General features: G+C 41.5%; 1 protein-coding gene across 1 annotated transcript in view; it reads right to left on the bottom strand.

The window, feature by feature from the left end:
* Positions 1-3,960: 3,960 nt before the first annotated feature.
* The window catches only part of SLCO5A1 (solute carrier organic anion transporter family member 5A1), a 76,735-nt gene continuing 59,466 nt past the window's right edge, over positions 3,961-21,229 (bottom strand). The window contains exons 6-9 of the mRNA XM_059815489.1: positions 12,577-12,736; positions 8,814-9,055; positions 5,703-5,767; positions 3,961-4,444 (exon numbers count right to left, since the gene is read on the bottom strand). Of these exons, the coding sequence (XP_059671472.1) occupies positions 3,999-4,444; positions 5,703-5,767; positions 8,814-9,055; positions 12,577-12,736 (913 nt within the window). The 3' untranslated portion in view covers positions 3,961-3,998. The remainder of the gene's footprint in view (positions 4,445-5,702; positions 5,768-8,813; positions 9,056-12,576; positions 12,737-21,229) is intronic.

Here is a 21,229-nt window from a genome sequence, read left to right as displayed (position 1 = left end):
ATATTACATCCAGTATGCTCATGGGGAGGAAGGGGGACCAAAACCACAGGGCTTTTGCCTGGAACTGGAAACAGGGAGAGTCCCACTCTCCCGATACTCCATCCCCCAACAGCTCTACAAACTGTCTTGGGAGGGTGCTGCACTCATAAACACCCAATGCCATGGCTATGCCCTTTCGGAAGTTTTACACTTTTTGAGGAAACAAGGATGAATGGGAGGCTAAGCAGGGACGATTACCTGTTCAGTCAAGTCCATATATTGGGGCTACCTCTCATCTCATGTCCCTCAGTCTATAACAGGAATAATTGGTGTAAGAGGAAATTAGTCTGTCCTTGCGATGGTATGATGGCACTTTGTGGACTTGTAGTTAATCGCTGGGTGTCGTTGCTCTGTATTATCCCTGGCTGGTTAACTGCAGGTAGATGACTTGGGTTTGCTACCGATAGCTGCCTGTGGGTGAGCAGGGCCCCTGCTTTACCTTTTCTTGTACTCGCTGCTATCCAACCTGTAGTGTTTGGGGGTAGAGAGGGAAGGTGGCAAAAATTCCAAGTTAATGGAATTTTATATTCCATGGTCAGAGGATTTCACAGCAGGAAGACAGCATGGCCACCTTCACTGAATAGTAGATAAAGCTCCATTTTTCTTCTTGTGAGTTGGTTTAGCATCACACGTCGATCACGACTACTGATGATTCTGCTTCCTTCAGCAATGACAACCTCAGAAAATAGTGTTTGTTCAGCAGGTCTCAGTCCATATTTCAGTCAGTGTTGACAATGTTGGAACTGACTTCTCTAGGAAGTTAACATGTTTCCCCTGCACACCTTTATTGGCTTAGTTTAGACTTACAGCTTGCTCACAATAAAGCCTCCTTCGGGAATCAGTCAAAAACTGACCAGAGTTTGGGTTTTCTTTCTTTCAGAGGATGCTGACTTAATTAAGCAATTTTGTAGAAATATATTGATATCGTCAAAATTATCTATATCCAAAAATACTAACAAATGTGTTTGAAAAGTAACTAATTACTTTTTTTTTGGCATATAATTTTGGAAGGAAAATTAAAAAGCTATTGAAAGTATGTAAACAAGGCTTTTTCAGTATTTCCAAAGTGAACACCTTTCTTTCTACAGTTTCTCAAACATTTCAAAAAATGAATGTTTTTAGAAGTTGAAGTATCACGATTTCCTAAAAAACAGGTGGTCTCCATTCCAACAGGCTCTGAATTCCCTTGAAATCGGCTCAGAAGCAGCAGCAGTTGCAGATGTGTCATTTCTATCACTCATTCTTTGCCATCAGTGTCAGCTCCTGACAATCCTACAAGCCTAATCTGCTCTCCCTTGTTATTCACATGGAACAGAAGCGCACACAAGGCATGAAATGGAATAGATCAGGATAGATGATTCATCTCCAGCCTTTTACAATTTCCTAAATGCTCTGTTTCTGAGGTATTTGAAAAGATTGTCGTTCTTCACCTCACCCTGTGACGATTAAAATGGGCAAGTGATTAAAATGGATGGGTGACGGGCTGCAATTACACTTTGTCCTACTACTTTGCCTCAATTTTTGCCACGGCAGGGAATACCCAGTGCAAGAAGCATTTGAGACTGGAGCAAAAGGAAACATTTTTATCATCTATTCTGATCTCCTATGGCAAAAAAAATTAACCCAATACCTTTGAGCCAAAGAAATTTACTTCTCGGGATGACAAGTGTAGAAGCTAACATCTCAGGTGACACATGCTCACTGAGGGTGTATTGGCATCTGGTGGCTGCACAAGAGAAAAGAAATTCTCAGCCTTGATCCCAAAAAGCTATTAATATGTACAGAATAGCAGGATGTGATTAAAACAGTATTCCTCTATGTTGTAGTTTGGGGTAGAAGCATCTGAGTTTGCAGACAAGAGAGAGTGGGAATCGTTACAAGCCACATAAATGGACTGAGACATTCTGAAATAAGCAGCCACCATTTCAAGCAGGGGAACCAGCCCCATGGGTAGTCCCATGTGCAGGTCAAGAAAAGCCAGGAGATGAGGTGAAGCAGCCGGCAAAGGAGGGGAGGGAAATCTAGTCTTCCCAGGATGACTCAATTGATGCCTTTAATTTCAAGGACTTGGTTCCATATAATGTTTGATCAACCTACGTATTATAAATTAAAAATTAAACCAGGAATAACTCTGTTCAAAAATATGTAGAAGTTCTGCTCTTTCCTATTTATTTTCACGCAAGCTCTCTACATGGCAAAGTCCAAACCTGATTATCACTGAGTCCTCTTAAAAGAATGCTTTTAATTTCCTAAACTTCTAAGACTTTCCCTGCAGGGCAAAATACAGCTTTGACTTCCTAGTGTCCACCTGAAATCATTCTCTGCCCTTTGAGACATCATTAGTACATCATAAGCACGGCACTACAAAGCCTCCAGAGCAAGAAATGAAATGCCAAGTACACTTGATTAGAAAGTCTCAGCATCTCCTGGGGAGAAAACACCCTACAGTAATTTGGAATAAGCAAAGGCCACATTGCGTCCCGCCGGTCTACGCTTGCAGACAATTTCTATTCTTAGCTCTTCCCTTGGAAGGGCAAAGGAGAGACAACTCACCCTTTGCCTTCACAGAAGCTTTCAATGAAGCTGAGAAAAGAAAAGGCAGTCACGTGTGGGACAAACTATACAACTAGGACCTCCAGGACTGTCCCACCAGCCTGCCCAGCACCAGGCAGGGGGAGAGGCAGAAGTGGGGCAGAAACAAGAGGTCCCAGGGTCTGAGCTGGCACCTCCTCCCAGCTGTCCTTGGTGGTGGGGAGCACAGCACCCCAGCGGTGCCAGGAGTGGAGGGGAAAGCCTCGTCCTAGGCACCCCGGTGGGCAGACTGCTTGCAGCCCACTTGAAGGGTCTCTCTGCTCACTCCTGCAGCAGGCAGCGAGCGGTGCCAGCCCGAGCCCCGTGCCGTCGGTGGCAGCGAGGGGCCCGCCGCGTCCCAGGTGGCCGCTCAGACACGAAACGAGGCCATCAGCTCTCCCTCGAGATTTTTTCACCAAAGCTGATCTAGAGTGGCACACGTTTCTGAAGGACAGACAAGCTCTTCCGATCAAGCTATAACTGGTTATTTTCTTCTTCAGGAAAAGTATGGATTTGGTGTTAGTAACAGCCATGCAAACAACATTACAGAAATATGCACACATCCGCTCTGGTGTGTGTGTATGATTCCTACATCTTAATGTTATTATAAATGAATACTGAAGTTTTTACTCCAAGCGTTACACTTTCCCAGCCTGTGTACTTTGTGAAGAATGACTACTTCCCATCAAATGAAAATCAATGCACATTTTGACAGGATAAAGATATTATGACTCAACATTTGCAAACATTACCTGATGCATATTTTTTTGTATGGCTTAACATGTTATTAACAGTACTTTAAACCTTGTGTTCTTCTTTAATTTAATGCTTATGTCTGAAAATAGCCCCTTTCAAATTCAGTTGCAGTAATGTCTTTAAAAGCAAACTTTAAACTTAATTTGCTGCACATACAATTATCCAAATAAGTTGCATAGTTTAAACAAGTTCAGTTGTGCTTTGTAGCAGAACTCACAGTAATTACTCATCTCTTAAAAATACGATTTGCAGATATGAAGTTGATACATTTAAGCATTTGTGACATCTAGACATCAACAATATGAGTTTTTGTCACTCTTCCACTAACTTTTGCTGTTCATAATACCTCACCCTTACATTGACATTAGATCAGAGCATGGACATTTAATGGACACATCTGAAATAATTACAAACACAATTTTTAAAACTCCATTGTCAGGAGGGGAGAAATAAGAACCTGGGTTGGTTTGAGGTATCCAGCCCTCAGGAACATACTGTGGTTGTTTGCATTAAGTTTTGTTGGTTTTATCACATGTTACATTTAGATTAAAAATAGAAGGCACAGGTGTTTTACAAGGCGCCGTAATTAAGTCAACCAACAAAACTACATATTACGTTACCAAGCCAGGGGTCTATATCTCAGCAGTGACTTCTTCCAACGCATTTTCATTTGAGAAATTTATTGCTTCTGAAAAAGGGCCGGGGTATGTCTGTGCTATGCAGTTCATTCCTTGTGCCACACTGATGTCTCCTCGGGAACTGAAGGTAGGGCAGGATCTAGTCCGTGCATAGTTTTGTTGTGGTCCAGCTTGGCCAACCATCTCACTCACAGTGTTCACCGGTGAAGCCCTCCATCTCTGTCTCTGCAGTTGCTCTTCTTTACACTTAATGGAATACCAGGCCAGGAAAATAAAAAAGAATCCCACGAACTTGAGAGCAGCTGCCAACCCAAAGTAGACAAAACGAAATGAGGTGACATCGTATTCCCAACAAGATCCTTGTACGCCGCAATCCTGTTGCCAAAGCATGCACGTGGTGTCAATAACAGCCCCAAAATAAATTGGAGTGGGAATGTAAGCTGAAAGAAAAATAGCAACAGATATAGTATGTGTTAGTATATAGTGGAAAACTTTTAAAGAAACTATATGCCTTAGCCAAACAGTGTAGGTCGAGAATTTCTGAGATTTCTACACCGCTCTTCTCACATGAAATCTAGAACATGGAAAACTGGTCAGCTGACCTTCCCACCAACACTACTTATCCCACACATGAAATGTACTGCAAATGGGAAAGAATTCAAGCAAAGAAGACAACGCAGCAGCACCTTACAACAGGTACTGCTTCAATCTGCCGTTCTCAGACATCTCTTCTTGAACTACGTGTCCCCTAAAAGAAAATCCAATGTTGCTCTCAGGGCATAAAATAAGGGAGAGGAACAAAATACAATGTTATTCTCCAGAGTGTTACTTGCTGAACATCCTTGCCCATGAGCTGGGAAAGGGAGGGGGTTGCTAATTAAATTAAGGAGAAAAAGCCCCAAAGAGTGCAAAATGTTTCTCTTACTGAAGATGGATGGAAGCCGTGAGACCACTAAAACTGTAAATTTTCTTTTGAATAGATCTTTCTCAGAAACAGACTTTAACTTCTAAGGCTGCTAAAAATGCAGCCAGCTCATTGAATGCTCTTGCTTTCTCCAGAAGTACAACACCTTTAAGACAAGTCAGAAACGTCCTTGCTCAAAGAAAACTTCCAGATGCAGCTACATGGGCTTCTCCTCTTGTTCTCTTAGAGTAGTCCTTGCTTGCTCTAGTCTTATGTTTCGTAGTAGCTGAACACCTGGAGTGTTCTTTATAGGCAGGATTTTAGAAGTTCAAGAGCTTGAAAGAAACTACTTTGTGGAATAAAGACTTTTAACATTCACCCTTTTTGCTTTGAAACATTTGAAATTAGACATTAAGTAACAATTGCTTCTTATTTAAAAAATGCAAAAAGCTTTTGTTATTGCTGAAAGCAATAAAAATCTGTTTCTAAAAAGAAAAAATCCTTAAAAATAAAATTTAGTAACTATTAGTTTTTGAATAAAATTTGAAACTGTAAAAATATCTCTTTCTGGGACAAAAATGTTGTTCTAGAAAGTCAGTAACAGAAAAAAAAAGACAACTAAATACATTCTCAGCTACAACGTTTTCAGAAGCTATTAATTTTAGGTTCTTAATACAATTAGTCAGGCAATTAGTTGCAGATTTATGGAATTTTAGTACTTTTATGGTACATTTAAGCTGAACATGGCGACCCTTTATGGAAATGCTGAGTAACTGTAAGACTTACTTACTTACCAAGAGTTCGTAATAAAACAAACTGCATTCCTAGTGCAAAGGGCCGCTCCCCATCTTCCACAGACCTAGCAGGCAAAAAGAAAACTCCTCTGACGAAACAGTCATAACAGATAATCATTGTGGTATCTGCTGGCTCTACTTCCTGGCTTTTTTCTGAGCTATAAAATACCTTTGTCTACATTTCTTCCATTTAGCTTCTAATACTGTTAACTCTTATTGCTAGGAAAAAATATAGCCAGCGCCCCCTGCTCCTGTTTAATCAAAATCTCAATCACACCTTTTAACCTTTCTTTACCTAGGTAAGGCCTGAAGAATTTGATCCAAACCCATGAAGGAAACTTAGAGAATCCATCCAAAAAGTTTATGGCTTCTCATGATAGTTTCCTATTATTTCATAGAATGTCTTGCTTTATTTTCTTAATCTTTTTCAGATAAATTAGAATTAATCGGGAATTAAGTTGCTGAAAGCTGGACTCAGCTTCTGAATTTAACAGATCTCTGCGTAGCATAAGCACTTTGAAGCTACTTCAGGAAAAATATCAGGAGAAACATCCAAACAGTCACTTTAAACACTGTTCCTTTTCAACACAAGTCATAGAAGATTTCTTCCATTAGTTTCAAAGGAAAAATTTCAAGCTTTCAAAAGACTAAATACAAAGTAAGGATATTCCACAATGCAACTACAATTTCAGTAAATCACAAATTTTCTTATGATTTAAAAAATATTTTTAAATCTTAACCTAAAGGTCTGAAATTAAGATAGGCAGTTTCTAATGACATTGAAATATAAGATAAAAAGACTGCAGTCAAAGGGGTGCAGCTGTAAAATCAAGGTTTTGAAGTCAAGCACTCATTCAGAAATTGAGAAATTGGGGAACAAACTTGGGCCACAAATTTGGACCAATGCGCAGCGCAGAACATATGGTTTGGGACAGTTGGTGTCACTGTTGTTGTGTGTGAACCATCCTTTTTTCCACTGAACGTTACAAAATCCTGCTGGAGATGCACCTTATGCACCTCACTATTGTGAGGCTCACTGCAATATTAATGTCCATTGACAGTAGTTTACCTTTGCATAATTGCAGTGCAATGTCAATGTAGTTTTATTATTATTATTGTACAGGTAGAAAACCCGGAGACAGAAGAAATAAGGTCAGAAGTCTCTGAATTATAACGGCGCTGTGCACAGAGTAGTTGAGCTAAAGCTGCATGAGCAACTGGAAGTCTGATGTGCCCACTCCCAAGCGCTTGGCCTCACAGTCCTAACAGTGATCCTTGCACCTTGCACCCATTTTGTAGATTTTTTGAAAAGCAAACTGGAAGTCAAATTCCACCACATGACACGGCACAGTCCTCCACGTGTCAGCAGCAGGCTCCTGCATAAACCTCAGCCACTTGAGCGGAGAAAATGGCAGCAAGAGAGTGCTCATCCTTGCTGGGGATGAGACGCAGATGCCTGCCAGAGGGTTCCAGACCTGTGCTCACAGCTAAGCCTAAGGAGAGCAAAGCCAAGTCCTGATCTGCCCCATGTTTTCTAAGGCTCCACAACCTATTACAAAGGTTTGCCATTATTATTTTTATAGGCGGCTAATTGTGAGCAGCAGCAGAACATCAGTAGTCTCAGAATATCAGAGTGAAGATAAAACGACAACAGTACCAGGAGAAAATCCCACTTGGTTGGGAGGACCATTCTCGCAGGAAGGAAAGGCCTAAGACTGGTTTAAAACAGATCAAATTGGAGAAAGATTTTACGCAAAACCAGGTCAAAAGGTGTCTCTATGTTAGCAATTAATGCAGCTCAAGAGAAGCAGATCTATACAGCTAAACAGCTCGAGCTGAGGACCTGAGGTCTACACCACAGGCATTTCAGGTTTTGTAGGCATTTATTTCAGATCAGCTCTTAACCTGATCCCAGGGATTGAATACCCATTTGCATCTGGATCATTTTGGGTGTGTTTCTGAAGAGCATCTCAAACACTGGAACAGGCTTCCTAGAGAGGTGGTTGATGCCCCATGCCTGTCAGTGTTTGGACAATGCCCTTAATAACAGGATTTAATTTTTGGTCAGCCCTGAAGTGGTCAGGCAGTTGGACTAGATAGACTGTAGGTCTCTTCCCACTGAACTATTCTATTCTGTTCTGTTCTGTTCTGTTCTGTTCTGTTCTATTCTATTCTTCCAGCTCATCTCCGTAGAAAGGAACTTAATTCTTGAACTCTTGAGAGCTCTTCAGCTTCAGATTCCAAACCGAATTGACATCTTTAAATCACTCTCTTTGTCGTTCTGTTACCAGTAGAACCAATACCTATGGGTGTGCTTTGTAAATCCTAGTAAATAATTATCTCATTTTCCTCTAATTCCTCCTCCTCTTTTAACAACAGCAACATATATTACACAAATACAAATTCATTTTAGCAGTAGACCATATTGTGTTTTTTCAGCTCATTTTCTTTAAAAATCAGACTGAAGTTAACTTACAGAAGCTCTATTTTAAATGGACAAAGATGTTACAGGGAGTGATAATGTTTATCAGACCAGATGGCAGAGATGGGAAAAGCCAATCCAAAAACCTGAACAATATTTTTCAAATGGACAAATAAATGACACTACCTTTCCCTACAAAGACTGTGTTGTTCTCTATCCTTAAATGACCACAGTGACAACACTACTACAATACAAGTTCAAAATACTCATGAAGAAAAGAAGGGAAGATTCAAAAACAGGCATGTGGCAGGAATTAACAATTTTAAGAAAAGGATAATTTTAAATACTAACATTTTTTTCATTTGCATTTAAAAATCCAAACCATTGCTCTAAGAAGGTTGAAAATTTCTTCAGGAGTAATCATTTTATTACATGATGCTTTTACTTGTTCTTTCTTTATAGCGCCTGGAAATCGGTCAGCAATTCATGTTTCCTAAAGTGGATTAGCATGTTACATATTCTAAATACAAGCAAATTCCACCCTGTCTATGTCAGCCCTATTCTATTCACTTTTTAAGGATATATAAGCTTGAGGGAGTTCGGCTGCATTGCTCCAGCCTCTTCTGACACAGGCACTGGTGATAGCGGGCACAGCAAAAATACTTAAAAAACTGTAACTGAGTTCTCACCTGAGTGTCACTATGATTGCTGACGGCTGGGCGCACGCTGTTATAAGGGTAACAATGAAGAGAAATATCAGGAACGGGATAAGCGTGTTGCAGGTTCGGTCACACTTGCCAGAAACAGCGTAGCCGTTCTCATTCAGGTAGGTTTTGACAATAACCAACCGGAGCTGACTGCGCTGCCCCACCGTCGGCGGAGTGATCACCTGGCGACTCTGGACACAGGCACATTCTGTGTAATTTCTTACCTGGGGAGAGTGAAAAAGAACATTTCCACATGAAAAACCCGTGCGAGAAAGACATTGCGCAGAGACGTGGTACAACAGTCCCACGGTACTTCTCAATCTCTAGCATCATTATGCCAAGTACAACTGAGGTTACCACTCCAAGTATTTTTAAAGCTGGCCAGGACTTCCCATGATGAGGCTGCCTTTCCACTGCTTACTACTTCCACTGTTTAGAAGAAATTCTGGAATATTTTTGGAAAATTCTGCCGAAATAATTCAATCACTTCTGACAGGGAAGCTGGAGAAAACGATTGTTTCTACCGTGTAACAAAAACTGTGAGGAAACACTCTTTAAGCAGCACTGACAGCGCCGTATTCTGGAATTTGGCAGGCTGTCAGTATCCATCTTCAGAAGGTGTCTTCTACCATCTCAATGAAAGTCTCCCCAGATTCAGTTAAAGAGCAACATGCTGCACTTCATGCTCGGGGCCCAGGACCTTCCAGTTGGATGTGGATGTGGATGGGATGCATACAGGAGCAAAACCAGAGAATAAGGAGAAAGCAGAGACTTAAACAGTGAGACTGAAGGACATGAGGGATTCCTGAATGGACAAAGAGGCTGAAATTAAGATGAACAGGCTGACTAACGAAGCAGGGCAAAGGGACCGTGATTTGAGCAAGGTGAGGAAGAGCTAGATGAGAAATAGCCTCCCATCACATTTATTCTACTACTGTTTTCAACTGCTCTCATGGTGAAGGGGTATGCGGCAGATAAGAATACTCCAGTGTTAGAGGGGAAACAGGTCAGGGCTCATGTGATGTTACAGGAAGGAGTTTTTGGTTTTGATGTTCGCATTCACAAAACCTAGGACCACATATGCACAGAAGCTACATTACAAGACCATCTTAAGGTTGCAAATTTAGGCACTTGGACATCAGGAAATATCCAAATTAGGGTTGTTTGTCAACTTTAATGTATACCTCTGTATGTGTTCGTGTTATGACATAGCCTCACATTTTTTCCCATGGGATTTAGCTGAACATCTTAATAATGTATCAATTTATCCAGTATTTTACCTCCCGTTTTCAAAATGTGGCTCCAGGTATTTTTTCCTCACACTAAACGTATTCCACTACAAAGACAGAATGACTCATATTTCATATGGATTTTTCTATCACAATCATCATTATAGCTTAACTCTTTCAAAAAGTAGTAATTTATCTTCAAAACCATTATGAGATGAGGCACTGATGTTGTTACCTCTATTCTGTAGCTAAGTAACTGAAAAAGATCAAAAGTTTCACAAATGTGGGTGGCAAATTTGAGACAGCCAGGATCCTTTTTTTCAGAACATTTTCCACCATACACAACTTAATATATTCTAAATGAAACTTTTTGTGCCTTCAGATATAGATTTAGGCACTAAGTGCTTCTACAAATGGCACTTCTGGTTATTGCTCATGTCCATCATCCAGAATACGAAGAATACAAAATTAATGACCAACTGGGAGAGGTTTCATTTAAGTGACTTGCCCAGCATCGCTTAGGAATGGAGACAATGACAGAATCCAGTTTCCCAAGGCAGCACTACACTGTCCTGTCTAATAACACATGAGCATTTCCTTTCTTCCTACAGTCCCTAACTTTAATCTCCTTACTGCTTCCAGACAGGCATCCTACAGAAAATAGTCCTCTTTACTACACAATCTTGGTTCATCACCAGAATGACACAACAGAAATGCTAGAGTATAGGAATATATAAAATAGGTATGAACTGTACACAGGCATCCTTTTCTCCTACTTCCAATTTTTAAGTGGTTAATTTTGACAAAGCTATATGTTATAAACTTAAATCCAAATGTTATAAGTTAGCAACATTTTGTGTTAAAGAGTGACACAAGCTTACACTTGTTGTTTTAAAAGTGCCCTACATAAGGCATTATTTAATGAAGGAATGTATTTTCCTACCAAGGTCAGCCCTGTTCTATTCACCATTAGCTACCGAGTTAAAACTTCAGGCCATGAAAGATCTGTTCTTAAATTGTAAGAGGAAATAGTATGTTTCAAAATTTGTAGTGAAGAGTACATACTCCCAACTAAATGAATTATTAGTGCCAGTTTGATATCAGATGAAATGTAACAAAGATCAAACCTGTGTCTCAATCCAGCAAAGAACAAATAAGATTTATATAGACACTGAAAGGTAACCACAGTCTCATATCACAGACTTTTCACATCGGGCCAAAGCAATTTTCTATTAAAAACCAGTAAGATACTCTAAAAAAAAGCTTTAAAGGAAATTAATCTCTTCTAAGTGGAATCTACGTAAGAACCTGCATTTTCAGACCATTATCCAGTCAAACCTGAGAAAGCGCAGCACTGGACCTAACATCCTCCTGCTTCACAGGCTGGCTCAGGACTGCAAATCAGGAGACCGACACATTATAAATAACTTTCTGGAAAGCACAATCGGGTCCTGAGAAAATCAATGTTTACATTACTTCCTGTCTTTCTTAATTAACCTTTTTGAACGGACAGTTCTGTAACAGAAGAATTTTAAGCTCATTTTTTGTACAAAACAAGCACGACTATAATGCTCTGTTGATATTTAGGTCAGATTCTGCTTTTCAACTGTTCCGTGGTGTGATTTTACCAGCAGGATGCCCTCTCCCAGTCCAGCATAACTGGAAGACTGGGCTGTAACAGCCAATATATTTCCAGGAAGGAAAGTGGATTATTAACATCCTTTAAGTTCTGGTTACTTGAGTTCAATGACAATCACTTCATTTAGCCTGGAAGAGGTTTAGAGAAAGGCTGTAAGAATGGCCAAACTATTTTACAAGAGCAGAATAAATGGGCAGTCTTTATTTAGCCATGAGAACAAAAGACCTGTCAATACACTGGTGCAGGTGCAACAGCTACTTATGCAAAATGACGAGGCTGACACAAACACCAATGACTTTAAACAGGCCATAACTAAATTTAAACAGGAGTTTAAAACACTTCCAACTACCTGAAGAGTTAAGTTCTTCCTTCCATTCAGAGAGGGAGCCAAAAAAACCCCGAAACTGCTCTTACGAGTAACACTGATGAGCTTGGGGAAAGACAGTATGACATGGCTGCCTATGTTAGCAGAAAGCTGAATTAGATGACATTGACTCAAGGTCCCCTCTCCAAGCCCTGCAGGAGCAGCAGAGAGGCAGGCCACTGCCATCAGGGACTTCAGAGTCTGTACTGGAAACACCAGCCCTCCCCACCCTGTGGCACTTCGCACTCACTCGGTTGGAGGATTCATGCGGTACAAATGAGCTTGTGCTTCAAATTTTTACATAACTGAAAGGAAGGGGTGTGGGACCGTGCATCACCAGCCTTTCAAAACATGGGAAGACTCATCCATGAGTCAGCAGCAGAGCAACTTCTCCAGAGCTTAAGAGGGGGGATGCTTGCACTAGAAACACAGCAGTCAGAAACGCACTAGAAACGCATCAGTCCCAAGGGGCTACTGAGGAGTTGTATGTGGGTGGGTGGGTGAAGCACTTACCCCCGTGCTATGGTTTCCACCATTGATGCAGCCAGCTAGGCAAGGATTAAAATACGTTATTCCATCTGATCCACAGACAGGCTCGTACTCATGAATCTTACATCCACAGTTAACATTACAGCTCCCAGTCAGATTCCTGTGGGCCATGGCAAGAGTGGGACTGAAGAAAGGAAAAAGAACATGCTAGTAGAACAAGCACAGATATCCTGCTGTTTGGAGGGAGAAAACATCCTATTCATTAACTCTGGAACTGAAAGTTGATTATCAGAGAAAGACTGCATTAATTCTACGTTACGTACATGATTTAAACAATATAGAAGAACATCCAAGGCATCCCTGCCATCAACTAAAAACACAGTATAAAAATAATACTAAAGTTTAAAACTTGTATCTTATTTGCCCAGGTTAATAGTTGTATTTTTCCCCTGTTTTTTTCCTTTAAGAGTTAAGACGCCACTATTTTATATGTCTATCCTAAGCTGTAGCAATTTGTTGTTGATTACTAGCGAAGGACTCAGTGATGAGATGAAAGCGTTATGTGAACTAATAGGCACCTCTACCCACATACCAACAACTGTTCAGAAAACTTAATGCCTGTATTATTTATATGTATATGAGAAATCTACAGGAATATCTCTAGATCTGGAGGAGTGCTGTCCTGTTACTAGATGTCTGTAAAAGAACCACTACTCCACTTCCCTGCACCATTCTCCAAAATGCAGTTGCCACATCTGCTCTTCACTGGCAAGCGCCAGGACAGCCTGGGCACATCTTCACCATGGGGTGAATGTGCAAAGGGACCCCAACCAAGGCAGCAGCTCATGGCACTCATCTGAGCTCACTGGCTCATGTAACAAGGCACAAATGAAGCACTGCACTGAGGCAGCCACAGGTCTCTCCCGATGCACCCTCTCCTCTAGCTAACACCTCTGCATGGCACGTCTGGGCCCTGTCTGGACAAAGCAGGTCATTCAGAAGCAGTTTTGGTCTCCCAAAATGGCACTGCGCTGGGTGCTGGCAGTCCCAAAGCAAGATAAACTCCTAGGACAGAACCAATGCCTGATATCCTGAGCTGCCAAGGGGCAGCCAGTACAAACCACTGAGTGCCAGTGTGCAACTCGTGGCTGGAATCGAGATTTTATAAACATATAATCCCACTGTGGCTTTACTTTACCATATCAGTTGTACCATTGCAGCTCAGTCCAGAAGTGACAAAGGCCTTGGTAATGGCAGAGTCCATAGCTGTAAGATCACAGACCCTTCATCAGAAGATGATGGGGAAAAAACCACCACAGATCAAACGGTGATTTTTGCTATCAGTAGAAAGAAATCAGCTCTGTTTACAACTGACTGCTGGCTGTCACCATCACAGGTTTTGACTCAGGCTGACTAAGTCACACAGTCACCAAATTAACCAGCTCCTGCCTTACCGACCATGTCACTTCAGCCCTGCCCAAAACAACTCTCAGGTCACTTAAAAATGCCCAGCTTTGGGCACAAACTCTGGAGGAGACACCCCGCTACTCCCTGCACTGAAGGAAAGCCCAAGGTGACACTGGACTTTTAACATTCCTGGGTAGGGTAAGGGCTTGGAGTACAAAACAAAGGAGGAAAAGTGTTAGCAGGCACAAAGGCAACCTCACTGAAAAAAAAGAATAGTGAAAACCCCTACATAATTGTATATACAAATTCTGATTATAGAGAAACAGAGAGACTTAAAATGAAAGAGTTAAAGAAAAATAAAATGGATACTAGTTTGTTCCCAAATTAAAACCAGACTGGCATACCTGGACCCAGTGTATATAGAGGTAGTATCAGAGGAGGTAAGCTGTCAATCTCTATTACCTAGAAGCTCCTCATCAATGAGGAAGTAGATGATGATCATATCATATTCTTCCGACAAATAACTGGTCTGAAAAGCCATTTACTTTTAATGGGCATATTATCTTGAAAACCAGTTTATAAAGAGCTACAATACTACCTTTGGCCCTTTCAGTCACTGGGATTGCTCAGATGAGTTTTACAGCATTGTTTTTTTTCCTTGGCTGGCTAAAGACTAATTGTAAACTTATTTTTGTATATGTACATTTTCTGTGAAAACCTTTAGAAACACATGAAAATGGCTGTTGAGACCACGGTTGTCTCTTCACCAGTATCCTGTCTCTAACAGTAGCCATAGGAAGATGACTAGGGAAGAGCAAGAACAGGGCAAGAAACTTCCTCCAGAAAAGTATTCTCTCAGCCTCTAATGAGTCTCAGCCCAAAATATTTTCTAAGTCTGATGTGTTTTTTTAGTTAATAAACTCCACTTTCTTTTTCCCTGTACTTCTCCCATTGAGATTGATTTCTTTGCATCTACAACATCCAACAGTGAGGGTTTTTCGACAGTCCACAGCCTGTTACACGAGCTGATGTTTGGTTTGACTCTGGCTCTTACTAGCTTTATCTGATGGCCCCCACTTCAACTACTTTGCCTGCAAATTCTGAACACATGAAGGCTCCTGAAAAAATAAACTTAAGGGGTTCCTGTGGCCAATATGAAAATATTTGCAAGCTCTAGTGAAATCTTGTAATTGCAATTAAATAAACCACATCTAATATTAACTTACCTAATCTAATCACATCTAGTATTACCTGAAGGCATTATGTCAGAAGGTACCTGAAGGTACAGGCATAAATTATTGCCTTTTATCCATGCTATTACTGAACATGCTAGCTCAGGTACCAAAACCAAAATAACTGTTCCGCTTAAATATATATGCAGACACACCTTGAAATGTAAGTTATATTCTGCTGTCATTATGCAGTCAAATTATAAACATGAACTTTTAAATGGCCCATATTATATTTACACCTATTTTTACTACACTTGCCATGCTCTCTGTCTTGTTTCAGGCTGCTGAATTAATTTAATAAGTGGAAAAGCAAGAATCTGAAGTGTGGTTTACTGCTGGTTCAATTTTCTGCATCTCATTTGGAATTTCATCTGGGTTTAAAATACTGCCAGCAACATGAATGCAGTAAGCCAATGCAAAAGGTACCTGAATTACCTTATTCATATTAATCTATTTCCAAGTGATAGGGTTGGCTGAGGCTAGGGACCCCAGCTCTTATTTCCTAAATACCCTTCTGCCTAAAGAAACTACGGTTCCTGAATTCTGCACTTGCACTCCCTCTTCACTGCATACGGTGAGTCCAAGCCACTGAAAACTGAAAAGCAGCTGATATCAACATTTTCACCTGAAGCTTCTCCTGTTACTTAGGAAAACACTCATTTTCTTATGTTACTTTCTGTCATAGCTGCACTCCAGGCTTGTATGTGCTATGTTGTGTCTCAAAATACCGAAATGTTAGGCACTGCAATATTCAGTATTGTAATGCACAAGTTTGTCGGAAGACAGAGGGCCAGTTTCAAACCACTTATTTTATGGGCTGTAATTTGCAATACCTAAACCTGAAAATTTTTAGTCCTTCCAGGTGCCAAAGTCAGAAAGGCAGGTTCTGTAAAGAATCAAGACAGCTGGCACTTCTGAAGATCTCCAAAAATTCAGAACATGGAAGTGAGGGCCTGGCCTCCCTCCAATGACTTTCTGACTGGCACCCTGGCCAGGGAAGGTGAGACAGGAGCTGAGAGTGATGGCAAGACCTCTCCCAAGAGGTTGGATCTGCCTAGCTCCGTGACACAAGGCTGTCCTTCCTTCCTCTTCCTGCCTGATAATTTAAAACTAGCTGACATTTTTTTCACAAATGGAAGCAAAAAGTGTCCTTCATTGCATCGTTTATCCCGTAGTCCACTGATTAGATATGAAAACCCAGTTTCAAAGAATATTGAAGCAATCCATGCAAGGTTGAATGTGATAAAGATGAGAGGCTGCAGGAGAGAAATTTAAAGACCTCTTCCAGAGACTAGGAATATATGTATGAAAATCCCCAACTCCAGGAGAAGACTGTGCCCTTTGCTTTCTCACACCTGAGCGGTAAGTGGAGCTGCAGGCACCATCCTATTTCTGCCTGTGGTCTGTGTGCAGTCTGGACCAGAAGACCTGAACTTCTGAGAACAAATGCCAGTATGACCCCTGCAGAATCTGCAAAACCAGATAGAGCTAAGTACTGAGCTCTGTCGGGGCATGAGTATTTGCACAAGCACCGTAAGCAAAAATCTTGCCTTTGGAATTATGTTGGTACACACAACCTCTCCACACCGGACACTGCAGCGTAATATTGAATTAACTGTGCTGCCTTGTTTGCCCTGCTCTCAGTATTGCTCAATGGTGCCACAGAGAGGCCACTGCTGTTTAAAACTAGCTCAAGCATCTCTGCTCTAAGCAGATCAGCAGATATCCAGGGAATTTTAGTACCTCCTCAGCCAGGCAGGAGTTGAACAGGAATCTGGATTGGGTTTGTGCTGCATCCTTGAGATCCTGTACACATGCTCATGGACTGTTATGGTTGCAGAGCCCCACGAGGGCTGCTGTTTGCTTGCCTTCACATGTGTAATATGTGGGCAGAACCACTATAAAGGCAAACAGCTAGCATCAGACTTACTGCATCCCCGATACCCCACAGACCACAAGGGATTTTCTTCTGCTTCTGTCTTCTACACCCGATTAGATCAGAGACTTGGCTCAGGAGCCACTCCACACACAGCGACTGTCACCTGTGTCGTCCGTCACCTCACCTCCTGTCATGAGTGACACTAAGCAGTACGACTGCTACTTAGTGGCTTCCACTTGACTCATTTTTAATGTATTTATACACCACTATTTGCTTTTGCTGAATATGCTTGTCCTTCCAGCTGGGCACTTTTGCAGCTGATCAAATGTTACTAAGTAGCTCTTAAATATTTATTGACTGTCTACCAATCGCACAAATCAGGTTCACAAACTTAGCTCTTGGAGCTACTTTACACTTTATGGTCTAGTTGGATGTTAACCAAAGCCTTTCTGAGTGTTTTCTTTCTTTCACCATAAACAAACACAGCACAGTTTTAGAAACACGTTGCAGCTTGAGCAGGAAATTAAATATCCAGGACTGATATTGGTTCTGTCGCCTTCTCAGCTATCAGCTGAAATTTGTCTTATTATATCATGCTGGATTCCAGAATGCAATGTGCAGCAACATGTCATAGAGCAACAGGCAGACTTTTCCAGTAATCTCTCAACAGAACCTTTTCTCTGATGGAAAACACCAAATCATCAAAACATTCCTGGGGAACATGCTGATTTCAGCAGCACAGTGACAGAAGTTTTTCACACCAACAGGAGAGGCAGCATTTTTGGAGTTTCACAAGCTCCTCGGCAGTCTGCTGAGCTGGATGCCCCAGATGCCTGAATACTTGGGGTACGCAACGGCCCCCCAGCCTTCCTGGGAGACCCTCATGCCCACGTGCCGGCTGCCAGCAGCGCTCTGTCACCCTGCACACAGACAGGTCTGAGGACAGCCCAGGCTGCAGGGAAAGGCACAGCTCGGGTTCCCCTCTCCAAACTCTCCTACCCTGTGAAACGCATTCTTCTGACCTCTTACCCCTCCATCACGTAAAAACCCTTCTCAGCAACAGATGGGTTGTGTTGTTCCACAGGCAGGAGAGCCCGCTCCCCGGCTCGCTCCGCTTACGTAGCTAACTCGCTTCAGCTGCATTGCTGAACATTACCATGACACAGAGGTTAGGAAATCAGCTTAAAAATAAAGGTGAATGAAATCAGGCATGCAAGAAATGAGAAGCATGAAACTGGAAACTGAACTGAGACGACTGTGAAAATTTAATCTCAAGGGCATTTTTTTGTTTTTCCCAAAAGAAGCCTTAAGTTTACAGATATGTAAAGCAAATATGATCAAATTAATAACAAGCTACTGCAAGCTGTGTCTCTCCAGCTTTCATCACCTTTTATACCTCAGCAAATCACTGTAAGGTTTATTTGGGGGATTTTTTTTGTTGTTTACAGCAAATGCCTTGCATGCAAAGAGGTTTTTTTTTATCCTTTCAAGAACATGTGATACACAAAATCATCTATTAACTCTGTTTCCAAAAGCTCATTATCAGACAGTTTTAAGAGGTTCATGCTTTCATCTTTATTACCTTCACTGTTCACTCATTGTTCACTCCTCTTTCAATGATGGGAAAATAATGAAGGATGAAGGAATTCAGATGTTGGCGACATGAAATCTCTACTGACACTTATCTGCGTAACCCCATTTTCATCACATGTGATCTACCATATAGCACATATTGTAACAGATTTCTATGAACACTTCTCCCAACAGGGGATCATTTTTTCTTGAAGGTACGTATTTTTCCAGCAATAAACTGAACCAAGTACTCTACTATCCTAATCTGACACTGGGAAGCTGCCTATTCTCCACAAAGGAAAACAGCATTGATCCCTGAATTATTGCACAGCACATCACAGATTTACCTGCATTGGTCAGAAAGAGCAGGCTCTTACGGAAATTGCACCAAAGCTAGTAAGTCCTGCTCGTGACCTGGCCTGTCGGAAAAGCAGCTTAGTTTCAGTGTCAACTTGCAGTGCTGCTGCACCTGAGCTGCCAAGGAGACCCGTCACACACGAGCACACTAACAGAAACCAGCCTCTAAGGACAGTGTTTCCTGATCTATTCTTTCAATGACAAAAAATGATGTCGTTCCTTTCATTAATAAGAATCAACTGCAAGTTTGCTAAGCATGTGTGCTGGGACAAAACCCAGAATCGCATCTGACAAATTGCATTTGTTCACTTCTCAAGGAGACTGTTCTGTGTCTCCATGACATGATGCTGGTCAAGATAAAAAAGAGGAGACCTTTATTAGATGTGACTAATGATAAAAGGGTCTCTAGTTCCTAACATATTTTCTTCTAAATCCTGTTCTCCTCTCCAACTATTACTCTGTGGAAGGCTTGTGGTATAGGAGTAAAGTAAGAAAAGGAAAAGTATAAGACAAGATTTATTGCCTGAAGTTTTTAGAGCTGTGACCTGTTATTTCAGATACCCAGGCTTGGACTGAAACCTCATTGTGCTGGCAGTCAATGCCCACATATTGGAAAAAAAAGGTGGACCCTCTTCCCATGAGGCTACAATCTGAATGAAACACAGTTAAAAAAAAAAACCAACAGTGCCTGACTATATTTTGGTAAGATCTAAACAAAGAATTGGTTTGCACATGGTTTTATTCATATTTATTTAGATCACTGTAGTAACCTAGAAGACAAAGGAAATGCAAAGGAAAGGAGATAACCCCTCACCACACCGTTTCTATAATCTTAATATTGGGCTATATAATAAAAAGGATTATCTTAGTTTGATAGCAATATTTTTGGTCTCGTATTGAAGGACATTCTAGATGGTAGAGATCTGCAGTGTCCTTGTTGGCAAGCAGCTGGAATCGCAGCAATGACGTAATTTTTGTGTAGCTGTCAAACAAGGGACCCTCTCACTGTGTTAGCTGGATTCCTTCTTTGTCGTTATTGTTCCGATCCAATTAGTCACTGCTTTCAAGTTAAGAGATCCGACTGGCTAACTGGACTGAAAGAGAGACAAGAATAACAGAAACCCAGTCCGGTGGTACAAGAGGAAGAATAGGAGATCTTTTTTTTATCTCAAGTGCCTCAGTAAAGTTGATTGCATGTTTTAACTAAACCTTAATTGCACCAAAACTACAGAAAGCAATCATAAAGGGCATGTTTTGATTTATTACATGCCAGAAATATGAGAGATGGAACTGATCTAATCCAGGAATCTGTCACTATGAATAAGATTCCATGGAGCCTGTTTTATCTGCCTTATACCACAAAACATCGAAGAGACTGGTCTACAAACAACCAAACCAGCTGTTCTCTGCTATTTCCCCCTTATTCAGCACTGGTGAGGCCACACCTGGAGTGCTGGGTTCAGTTCTGGGCTCCCCAGTACAAGAGAGACATGGGCATACCAGAGAGAGTCCAGCGAAGGGCAGCTAAGGGGATGAAGGGACTGGAGCACCTCTCGTATGAGGAAAGGCTGAGAGAGCTGGGACTGTTCAGCCTGGAGAAGAGCAGGCTCAGGGGATCTCATCAACGTATTCAAATACCTGAAGGGAGGGCGCAAAGAAGACAGAGCCAGGCTTCTTCCACTGGTCTCCTCTGGACCAGAGGCAATGGGTACACACTGAAACACGGGAGGTTCCCTCTGAGCATCAGGAAACACTTTTTCACTGTGAGGGTGACCGAGCACTGCCCAGAGAGGCTGTGGAGTCTCTCTCCTTGGAGATATTCAAAAGTTGCCTCGACAAGGAGACAATTCACCGATTCAAGACTTCCCATTTGGATGCTGGTTATGGTGCAAAAGAAGGGATGCCATATCGCGGTTTGACAAAAGGCTCCTTACAATGTGTTCAAATGTCAAACATGCCTTCAGAGACAAGGCTGGGGCACAGAACAACAGGTTCTAAAATGCTGAGATGTGTAATACAGAGGTGCATTTGACCTTCCTGATAACAGAACTGCTGATGACACACCAACAATGGCAAAACTGCTTGTGCCCAACATAAAACAGCAGAAAATCCTTGCAAATGTATTCTAATCTGTGCATGCCTCCAGGTTCCATCCAATTCCTCACAGCTGGTACAGTTAGAAAAATACTGAGTTACGAAACGTACTGAATTATGAAATATCATTGCCTAC

The sequence above is a fragment of the Gavia stellata genome, chromosome 3, assembly GCF_030936135.1.
Source record: "Gavia stellata isolate bGavSte3 chromosome 3, bGavSte3.hap2, whole genome shotgun sequence".
In the NCBI taxonomy this organism is placed as follows: Eukaryota; Metazoa; Chordata; class Aves; order Gaviiformes; family Gaviidae; genus Gavia; species Gavia stellata.
The sequence above is the reverse complement of the archived record's forward strand: the minus strand, read 5'-3'. Positions and strand labels throughout refer to the sequence as shown.